This window comes from Hippichthys cyanospilos, chromosome 6 (genome assembly GCF_059441005.1).
Source record: "Hippichthys cyanospilos isolate Australia breed blue-spotted pipefish chromosome 6, RoL_Hcya_1.0, whole genome shotgun sequence".
In the NCBI taxonomy this organism is placed as follows: domain Eukaryota; kingdom Metazoa; phylum Chordata; class Actinopteri; order Syngnathiformes; family Syngnathidae; genus Hippichthys; species Hippichthys cyanospilos.
Genome location: NC_142374.1, coordinates 16060126 through 16071633, shown reverse-complemented (window position 1 = coordinate 16071633; position 11508 = coordinate 16060126). Strand labels below are relative to the sequence as shown.

At 40.0% G+C, this 11508-nt stretch overlaps 1 protein-coding gene across 1 annotated transcript; it reads right to left on the bottom strand.

The window, feature by feature from the left end:
- Positions 1–291: 291 nt before the first annotated feature.
- On the bottom strand, positions 292–9679 carry pidd1 (p53-induced death domain protein 1). Its single transcript, XM_088417366.1, has 15 exons — positions 9208–9679; positions 7698–8111; positions 7454–7606; positions 6490–6541; positions 6210–6411; positions 5973–6122; positions 5710–5883; positions 5043–5190; positions 4666–4801; positions 4433–4583; positions 4223–4346; positions 3973–4088; positions 3674–3781; positions 2819–3015; positions 292–1925 (listed from the first exon to the last, which is right to left on the bottom strand). Exons 1-15 carry the CDS (start codon positions 9677–9679, stop codon positions 1691–1693), a joined length of 2832 nt encoding a protein of 943 aa, XP_088273492.1. The 3' UTR covers positions 292–1690.
- Between the last annotated feature and the right edge of the window lie 1829 nt (positions 9680–11508).

Below are 11508 nucleotides of genomic sequence, written 5' to 3'. Positions count from 1 at the left end.
TCAAAAAAATTCAAGCTATCGAACTCTCGAAAAATACCTGCAGGTATTTAAAAGTCATCCACGTCATAAGGTTGGCCAAGACCACAATGTGCAACGAATCTACGATACAAAACATTTCGTTTGCTTAAGAATTTTACCTTCAGTCAGTGATTTGTTGCTGCATAGTCTGAGTGACTTCAGAATTAATTTACAACATAGGACAAAAACTAAAAACATTGAACTCCAAACTTTTGATTGAAACTGACAGCTGACATGTTTATTTTAATGTTGCAAAATCACCAGAATGTTCATCTTTGCAATTACATTTAATAAACAAACAAACCATACAATGACTTAGATTCCAATTAAATAGCCCTTATTTTTCAGTCACAGAGAGCCACAGCAAAAGAATGTTTGCAGACCACTGGCATAGACAATTAAATGTGCAGCATTTCGCTATTTAAACAGCAGTGGCAGTCCATGCGTTTCACACTTAGGCCTTCAGTGATTTGACTCAAAAACACCTGAGAAGCACACGGCTGGGCTACACAGGCTATTTTCCGGAGCATTTAAACATAAAAAATACGTGATACAGCCAAAACTTAAAATAATTAATACTAATTTCAAATGATTTGTCCACAAAGTTTCATGAAGTCCACTAAGAGCAGGCAACAAGATAGTACACTAAATTAAAAATTGCAGTTTAGTATAAGAACATAATTTTATTTATTTACCATTAATATGAACAAAATAAAATTACGAAAGCATATTAAAATGAAATATGAAATAATAAATAAATCAAATGTTTGACTCACCGAAACAGCTGTCCCCCACTTATTTTTTTACAAAATCCATGCTTTTTTCTTTCCTCAGAAAGACTGCAATTTTAAACACAATTAACAACCTCCAATGTTAAAGAAGTTTAGAACACCGCAAGATTTCTAAACCCAGCAGTCTTAGATCTAGGGAAGACAGTAGAGTGTGCTGTCTGTTACTGCTCTGCACTATTGCTAATGCTCTGCATGACAGTAAAATACACCGCTAAACGTAGTGAGAACATCAAAACCTCATCTCGTTTCATCTTTTTCTTGTCTCGTGAGACAACATCGTTGTATTTGTGTCTTGTCCCAGCCATGATCACATTTATGGTGAGTATGTGTAATTTTTTGCATGCGCCCGTGAGAGCTTTAGGGGCATTACGATAAATGCAGCAATATACACTCCCCCTCTGGCTGTCCATAGCTAGAAGACATGGCAACCCCCCATATAATGTAATTGAATGATAACTAACGATTATATTTAAAAGAAACTGTTGGTCGTTAAGCGCACATTTACTTGCAAGTTTTTAAAATTTAGAATCATTTAACTTATTCATTTTTTGTGAAAAAAAGGTCTTCCTTATTTTCATTTTACGAGCAACAAAGCTATTGTTGTCATTTCATAACTAGCATTCTGTTGTAAAACCAACAGGCAGGTAGAGTAATTATTATGACAAGTTAAAAAAAATACTGAGAAAGCTCAGCAGTTCTTAGTGTTGCTAATCTTATCCTGACAGGTAAGAATGAACCCTACAGTGTCCAGTATGGGCCAATCGAAGGTTTTATAACAAAATTGCAATATCTTTCATCCTGCATGCTATGTTGTGTAAAGTTCAACAACAACAACAACAAAAACAAAACAGGAAAGCCACCTGCACCCAGCAAGATCTTCTCTACCGCTGGCCTTCACGGAGGGGCTGCTGCTCGGCCTCCAGACCCACTCTCCTCAGTGACTCCGTGTACTTTTGCTTTCCCAGACTGACAATGTCTTCCAGCTCATGTGCGAGATCCTTCCTGTCACTCTCGATCATGGCCGCCATCAATCGCGACACCGCCCCAGGCCCGGCGCTCTTCTGTCCCTGGGCCCAGTGGAAGAGCATATCTAGCACCATAGCTCCAAGGTTGTCCCTGGTGAGAAGAGCAGAGTGTCCCAATTACAATTCACCTCAGTAGTTAATGACTACAGTGAACCCCAACAGGGAGTAATGAAGTGATATAACCAGTAGTGATACTACATGGAGATATTAGCCACCATCTGTGCATGAAATGCGTGTGTGATGAAAAATATAGCACTGGAAAGTGCTTTGGGCACAACCGTGCAACGTGAATGCACCCCATTTATCATTTTATGATCATGATTTACAGCCTGCACTGAACGATTTTATCAATGTTGAGCTTGCTAATTACACAGTACACACCAATATGGATACACACCCTGTCTTATAGAAGACATTCTTAAATCAATCTCATATGAAAATAACATGAAGCGCCATGGAAGGCACGGCGTCAAAGCTGTTAGTTTTTGCTTGGGCGCCTGCAGGATGTGTCATGCGAGCAAGCGGAGGGTGGTGGGAGGGAGGGAGATGGGCATCAGACTGCGTGTGTGTAATCTCCTGCAATGTCCCAGATGGCTTAGCAGCCTCTAACAGCGCAGATTAAAAACAATCAAAATTCTCTACCATTTCTCTCCCACTGCTGTCACGTTACAACACGCTCACGTCTTCTCTTTCAGCAGCACCAACACAAACGTCGCCATTGTGTCGTTTACAACTCAATCCTGATGAGCGTTTATAACAGCTTTGACTTTAACATCAGAACCTTACGTTTTTAGACATAAAAAGGCTCAAATTCACCTCACTTGAGATGTAGTCATTTTTTGATGTGGATCCATGACTGCTAAATAAGCCGTATCCCTTCCTACTTGTTTTATTTTTAACTAAAGACAAATGAAGAGGCCATAGTTAGCAGGGAAAAATTGATTTCATTACGATTGGATTTTCTTTTGTTTGCGATATACAAACCTGTATTTGTATTGGATGCGGTCTAATTCCTGGTAGCTTAAACCGAGATTGATGCCAATAAAGCGCCAATCCTGTCCAATCTGAAGGGAGATGGACAGCAGGTTGGCTTCTGTCAGGTAGCCGCTCTCAGGATCTCCAAGGTTAAGAGGCGGAAGCTGGAACTCTTCCATAATGTACTTGTTGTTGGCATCTAGTGCCTATAGAAACAGGAGGAAGCAATGACCTTCAGTTGATAGCTGTGCATTGTCAAGAGAAAGTATCTTGAATTTCTTGAACTCTTAGTGTATATGAGAACATTTGCATTTGATTTTGTTTCCAAATTTTTGACTGGCACTGTGAATATTTTAATCAGTGTTATTTCGCAAATAAATATTTTCCATTAAAATGAATCATTCTGAATTCAATTGGACTGACTGCATGATCCACATGCAATAAAATGATGACAACATTCACATTTCTGGGAGGCTAATTTTGGTTTGTCTTAAATTTGATGAATTAGGAATACTTTAACGTTTTATTATTTCTATTTGCCGCGTTATCCTCACTTTAGATGTCAAAAGGTTTTTGAGCCCACCACGATGTTTTCTTTTTCCTATGGCTCTTTAAATGTTGCCTACCCCTGCCATGATGTCTATTAAAAATCAATGTGAGAGCATCGTAACCTACAATTACAAAAGCGTTCAATGTTTTTTTTTCTCTCAATCTCATTAATGAGGTGCTTGTATTGGTGTTAACCGTGCATGTCTATTAATGAGATGACATAATACCATAATGCACAAGAAAAATACGAGTATTGTATTGGCCAGCATTAGACTCTGAAAAAAAGTGTCAACTGAAAATATGTTTTAAACTGACAGGAAGTCTTAGCGGTAAAGTTGCAAGCCACTGGCTGTCAAGTCCTTTTCTCTTCCTCACTACTTCCTCTGGCAAACCACTGGGAATCTCCCCTCTGTAAAATGAGACCTGTTAAGACAAAGTACACTTTCAGGGAATCATAAAATGGAAGGCAGAAATTCATCCAGAGATGAAGAGAGAAAAAAATAACCGTAATATCTGTCAATTTATTGGGTATGGAAAATGGCTTTAGTAACATTCATATAGTGTACATTTTCAGCCAAAATGGTTACTTGCTATTTAAAAAAAAACACTCTTACTTCTCCTCTAACTGGACCCTGGAGGCCCTTTGCCGGAGAGATGTAAACTTCCTTCAGATTCTTCAGGCTGGAGTAAAACACAAAACACAGTCTTCCCCCAACACAGTCTGGTCTGTCTATTAAGAGCAGGACACCAACATTTCAACTTGAAAAGCAAATACAAATCAAATATATCACAAGAGCATGTCACAAAATTTGAAAATATAAGCAGTGAAAATACTGTAGATGAAGTTAATAAATTACACCTGACCTGTGCAGATATCCAAGCCTCTCTCAAAGCCAGCAAAGAACTGCTCTCCTTCCAGAAGATCACACAGGTCTGAAGGCTGGGGTCCGTCGTACTGTTCAGACAGTGACTTCACTCTGTCTTCCACCTGAAAAGGAATCAGCAAAAAGTAACAGTGTCCCCTTTTACTGCAATCCAGTACTAAGCAAATGCAATCACAAACAGCTCACCAACCTTGTTAGCTGGTAAACACTGTAGGAGGACTTGTGAAGGGTCCGTTTTCCGCTGAAGAACCATGAACTGGACTTTAAACTGTTTTAACTTTTGGTACACTTTTCTTACCATACCACTAACACAGCTCTGAGTCTTGTACCACAGCCAGTACCTGTAATCAAATACAGAGTGAAAACCTATCACACTAAAATATTTAATGTATACAGGAATTGAGATTTCATGAAGGTACTTACCAGGAGAAATGTGTAATGTAGAAAATAGCATACAGGTGAGTAACGTGGAGTGTCACTTGTGATGTTATGTCTGTCCAGGTTTGGGCAGTGGGGTCTCCATGCAGCAGATACAAACACGACTTGTCAACTGTGTGACCTATACACAATCAGTATCATCAGTATAACATGAAATATTTCTACATTTAATGAAGATGTAAATATCTATACAGTGTCTGGATTCAAGGGAGCGGAAAGTAACAATATTTGGGAACATTGTTAAATACCAAGCAGTCTTTTACAATCAAATCCATAAATCATGCCTAGAGATTGGATATGACAATAAAGGCATTCTATTCTATTCTATTCTATTCTATTCAAATCATGCAAGCAGATTGTACCTGTAACCCCTGGTGGCAGTGGGATCTGAACTTTGATTGGTTGCAGGAAATGCATGCTGGGAATTTGTGAAAGACAGATGAGAGGACTGACACTTGCTTGTGGATCACCGCACAGCACCTGCACCTCTGATACTGACACCTGCAGCACCTACAACAGAAAACCACACCAAAGGTATTTGCAGCGCCTCTTACACCTACATTGTGTGTATTCTTATTCGAGAATAGATTACTGACATTCATTGTTCTTCCCTCTAAATTATACACACAGCATTCCATAGAACACATTATTTATGAAGAAAGAAAGAAAGAAAGAAAGAAAGAAAGAAAGAAAGAAAGAAAGAAAGAAAGAAAGAAAGAAAGAAAGAAAGAAAGAAAGAAAGAAAGAAAGAAAGAAAGAAAGAAAGAAAGAAAGAAAGAAAGAAAGAAAGAAAGAAAGAAAGAAAGAAAGAAAGAAAGAAAAAGCTTCAGGGATGACCCATTGTTCCTCAGTGGAAGCCTTTCAGAAGAACCAACCACACAAAAATGTGTTTAATAAACTTGAAATCAACCATAATCAGATAAATAAATTAATTTCATGTTGATATTATGGGGTGTTGTGTGCAGATTTATGTGAGAGGGAAATGCATTAGACATGTGTCCAGCATATAACACCTAATACTGCACCAACCTGTAAAGTTATTGTGCGTGTTTGAGTGGTGGAGTCCGGTGGAAAATGAAGCTTGACTCCAGGATCAGCGCTGGACACTAAAAGGCCCCCTGCTGGTGAAACTGAGCAAGTGTCCCTCACTGGACGTGCGACCACAATAAACCAGGAAAACTCGTTCACGGAACAGCAGGCCAGCTGCACAGACAACATGCTTTATGTAACTGATTATATTTTTTTCAAACACCGATGATATTTTTTTCAAACACATTGTGATATTTATTTACCCTGGCTGGATGTGAAAAAGAGTGAATACTGTGTCTCTCACTTCCTTTCCTGAGAGAAGTAGGCAAAGTCTTCCATGAAGTTCCATCATACTTCCTTACCACCATTTCCTTCCATTTCTTGCGGCGGTGTGCTATGCACACCTCGACCGGCTGCAAGGGCAGTTTCATTTTCACATGAGACAGTTTTTTTTTTTTTTTTTTTTTTTAAGTAAGTCCACACTGTTCAATATGCAGCACCTTGAGAAATGTCACGCCATGAGGACAAAGTTCCAGCGGACGACTGAGGAGAATGTCATGCTCCTCAAGCGACACCCACTTTCGCTGCGGCCTCCTTTCGGCCCACTCCAGAGTTGTCGATGACCGCAGGCACCCCGGGGGGAACAGCAACTGCGTCCCCCCTGGGAGAAACACATGACATCCAGCAGACGTAACACTAAAACTGAATAGGCAAAGGAGTAAAACTGTTTTATGTTTGAAAATGTAAAGAAAACACAAATCATATCATACAAATATCCACCTGTGCTGGTTAAATAACAGATGCAACTCAGGAATGTTTGGTTCTTCTTCATCTGGTGAGAAGACAGTTTCATCAATCATCAATGGACACAAACTGTAAATAAGGCTGCCGATACAATATAGTAGAGGTGCAATGAGTCATCGACTCATTATCCTAATATGGTTGATCTGAAAAGCCAATTGAGCACAGTAGTGATAACTGTGACCATTGAATGGCAGTGTTTGCACACTTATAACACAGCGATTATCTACATGCAATTCAAAGTAAGGAAAGGAAATCAATTTTTCATATTATAGCACCCATGTTTACATAGACAAAGCACACAATATTCTGTTGTCCTTGAAAGGTGAGTGAAAATGCTAAAAATACTGGCCCTGTAGATGTTTCCTTTTCTAATAAAGCTTGGCACTGAAAGAGTTAATAATGACAAACTGAGTACCGTATTTTCCGCACTATAAGGCGCACCTAAAAGCTTTAATTTTTTTAAAAAGCTGATGGTGCGCCTTATCATCAGGTGCACCTTATATGTGGATCAATATTGAGATTGGGATTGGTAGATGGGGAATGAACCGATCAAGTAAGCTTTACCTGTTTCTTTTGTGTGTTTACAGTTGAACAAGGTTGCTCATATTGACATTGAATTATTATACTATTGATAGTTTAGAGTTATTATTTGAGTTATTATTGTTATTACTTTGAGTATTACTATATTGTGATTGAAAAAGTTTTAAAATGTCATTAATTGAGGGTGCGCCTTATATATGGAAAAAGTTTTAAAATATGTCATTAACTGAGGGTGCGCTTTATAATCTGGTGCGCCTTATAGTGCGGAAAATGCGGTGTTTGTTTATATATACTGTATTTCCAAAATAATTGACAGATTCATCGATTGGTAAAATAATCATAGTTGCTGCCCGACAATAAATTGATGGAAGCACGTCTGAACACGGTTTTGCTCACCCACCAGGTGCAGGGGGAAGAGGTGGAGGAGTCGACGGTTTTCCCAGAGGATTATCACGAACATCTATTTTTAGGAACGGCATATCATTCAGGCAAGGTGGTATGAAGCGAAGGTCATTGCTGAAGATGAGGAGCTCTCTCAGGGAACGCAGCGAGCCTGGGCACCACCAAGTCAAGTGAATGATTTGATTATTGATTTGATTCGTCTCACACAAATTATAAAGACACCAAATCATTACAGCTCATACCGATGGTCTCTGGTAGCTTCTTCAGCTTGTTGTGGGACACTTCAAACTTAACAAGTCCTCCCAGGGAGCCGATTTCATCTGGTAGCTCTTGAAGGAGATTATATGAAACATCCAGTGTCTGTAGTTCTTTTAGCTGGCCTAAACTCGCAGGGAGGAAAACCAGCTTGTTTCCAATGAGGGAGAGATAGGTGAGGCTGGACAGCCGGCCTATATCAGGGGACAGTTCTGAGAAGCGGTTGTGACACAGGAGCAAGGCGGACAACGCAGGTAAGCTGAGGAGACACGATGGAAGGGCGGAGAGCTGGTTGAAGGAGAGATCCACGTGCACCAGAAGACGGAGCGAGATGAGGGATGTGGGTAAAGTGGTGAGGAGGCCAGGCAAGGGGTTTCCTTGTGCGTCATAAACACGGTGCCCTTAAAACACAGTAAACCAATTAAATATAACCTAAAAAAAAAGGGAAACTCACCAAATTACAATATTTCTTCAGTCATTTGTTTTGTCCAAGCATTAAAAGTACAGAATGCCCCCGATGTTCTGAAATTGAAGTACAAGCAACATGTTTGGGGAAAAAAATGTCTCAAAGGTCAAATAGGGAGTACAAATCATGTGACATCATGCAAAAACATCAGATAGGTTTGTGAAAACAGCTTGGTGTGTTTTGCAATGTCTTTTTTTTTCAGGGTTTTTTTTTTACAGCACTGGTGATGGCAAAGAGCAAAAGTGTCACGATAACATTTAAACGATCAAATAAAGCTATATAGTAGAGGTTCAAGGATTCCTAATAACTAATGAATGAGCAAATTAATCCGATTATTTTTGATAATCAAGATTTAGACATCTAAAATTGTCCAGGATTTTCACTCTCTCAATATTCTCAAATTATTTTATTCCTCTATTAACGGAGACTATCAATGTCTTGAATCAAAACAAATCACTTTTATTCTGGAAACTAATAATGGTAAATTGTAAATTGAAGTCAATCCAAAATAATCAATATTTGAGCAGATTATGTGATGGTATAGAGTCCAAAAGCAGTAAATGAATCATAAATGAGCTATAAGGAAATTGTCAAGTTGAAAGCAGCAAAATTCGCCCGTTTGTATCCATCTGAGGGGACGGCCATTTTGTCAGTTGCTGTGGATTGAACATGGCATCATAAATGCAGGTTGTAAATATCTCATGACCAAACCCAGAAAAGGGCTGATTGGTCATTAACTGCACCTTACACTTTTGACGTCATGTTCAATGGCATCAATTATCAAGATGGTTAAAAACAAGTGAATTTTGCTGTTTAATTCATATAGCGCATATTAACAATATACATAACATATTGCAATATTAACCAGAATGGTGTTTGTAGACTATTTGGGGTGAAATCACATATTATTGTCAAAAAATGTTTTTACTTGACTCTAAAATTAAGTGAAACCACTAAAAGTGAACTGCGACATGGCGAGGGATGAATGAAGAGTATAAGGGTCTAATAAATGTGAACTGCACATTGCATACCTCGTATGGCAAGTGAGCGAAGTTGTATCAAATGTGGGAGAGCAACCAGGGCACTATCCAGTGCACCTTTATCCTCAGAACCAAGCCTTAGGTAGCGGAGCCCCCTGAGCTGCCCTGGAATGGAACCCCATAGCAGTGGCAGTACAGATGCTCCACCCGGGTAGACATCTAGAGTCAGCCTGGTATCAGTCAACAAAGCTGAAAGCTCAACAGAAGGTGGTAATGGCGGTGTGAGACACACCACAGAAGAGGAGGAGGATGAAAGGCTGGATATGGACGGATTGAAGGTATCCATGCAGCAGGAGGGTGACACGGAGACATCTCTCTTATCCTCCTTCCTCAAAATTTCCCAAGTGGCTGCTTCTCCACATTTGGACGCAGGTGTCACTGCATCATTATCTTCCAATCCGCATCCTTCATCTTTATCTCCATCCTCGTCGTTGGTGGTCACCTCCTCGCTGTTTTTCTCCATAGAAGACACTTGACAACACTTGACTGCGAGCAAAGTCGAGTGATGTGGCCGAATTTTCTTATCGGCTTCATGTAGGACTACGTGGAACACGCCTGGACATGTTCGGTGTCAGTAAAAACGCTAACAAAAGATAAAATACCGAAGAAGAAAATATACATGACGGACTTTCTTAAAATAAGCGAGTGATAGTGTTAGAATAATTACAAATATTCTGACGAATGAACCTGACAGACAGTCTTAACTAGTACTCACCTAATCTGTAAATGCGAAATTCAGCCGCGCGTAAATGAGTTATGTCAAACTACGGACTTTAATTTCACGATTGGGTTCAAAACATGACACTTTTTATTGTGACTGGTGAAGACTTCCTCATATTCGACTGGGTCTAAAAGTGAAACGTCACATGTCACTTCAAGGTTTGCTCGTTTTGTGTATAATCTCTTAGCGGGAATAGTTCCATCTCGGGTCTCAGAGGCATAGAGACAATCTCCGCCCCTCTGGTTTATGTATATAAACAAAACGAACGTCTCTTGGTGGATGCCGCGAAAGTTTCAATTGAAGGCGGGACTACGCACATTACAGTTGAAACAAAAGGCGTCTGGCAGGAGCCTGAATGCAGGAGTTGACGTTTGTTCGGGCTAGTTAAAACAAGGGGCGTCCAGCGGGGGCCGAAAAACGATGTTGACGTTTGTTCTAAGTGACTTGCCCATTGGTTTTAAAAGGTTTATTGTGGTTAAAAAAAGTAATATAGAAAAGTCTGGGATGTAGCAGTACCACGTGTTCCCAGCAGAGGACGCACCGACCGGAAAGTTGGTTTGGGTCAGATATATTTCTATGTTCGACAAATTGTTATAAGCGGTAACTCGCAATGGGGAGCATCATTAATGCCACAATGTAATAGTTTCAAAAGAAAAAATGGCGTTAAGAATTCATATGGGTGGAGCCAAAGGTTTTGGTTCGACCCCCCCCTCCCCCCTCCAGTCTAAGTACAAACTTCTATTTTTGCAGATCAGTTACAAAACCTGACATGGAGTATTTTGTGAAAGGACCGCAAAGATGTTTCGAGGTTACGAACGCGATTGTGCAACTATATGGCCCTGTAAACTTTGGTATGCTCAGGTTTGGCATGCTCAGTTACCGTTTTTTTTTTTTTTTTTTTTTTTTTACATTCGTTGGACAGATGACCTCTTGATTTGTTTTATTATTTTTTTTGCTTTACCTACTTTTACCGAATTTGTTTTCCATTGTGGAGCTGAATGTGTGACACAAAAAGTTTTAAGCAAGGCCTGTGAGACATCCGCGCAAACCACGAACCGCCCTGCGGTCCCGCCGGCTCAAAATACCGTCCCAAATAGTTAATCAAAATCGTATTTAAAACTTTGACATGGGTTAAAATGGCTTTAACGCACTTTTCTCCCAAAGGCAAAAACGGGGTTGGTTGAGAGCATTTTCTTACATATGTTATTAGTCTGCTGCGAAAGTACCCAGCTTCCCAGAATATAGTTTGACTATTCGTTTCCGAATAATACTAATTTGATTTCAAATACCAAACAAAAGGTCGTTAACCACAAATCATAACATTTAGTGCACCTCCTGGTGGCGCCAGGGAGCTGTTTGTGCAGCATCTGGCGTCAAACCGGAGGGGGGTCACAGGCACAAACCCTGGGAAAAGCAATGCTTTGTCCATATAAGGCCGCGATCCATCCGCTTCCCTCTTCCTCCCTGCTTCCCTGCCTTTCTCAGACCTTCGGGATATTTACAGAGAGCTCCTTCCTTATTAGGAGGTCCACTTGTTGTCTAGCCCGCAGGACAGTGGTCCGTTGCTTGAC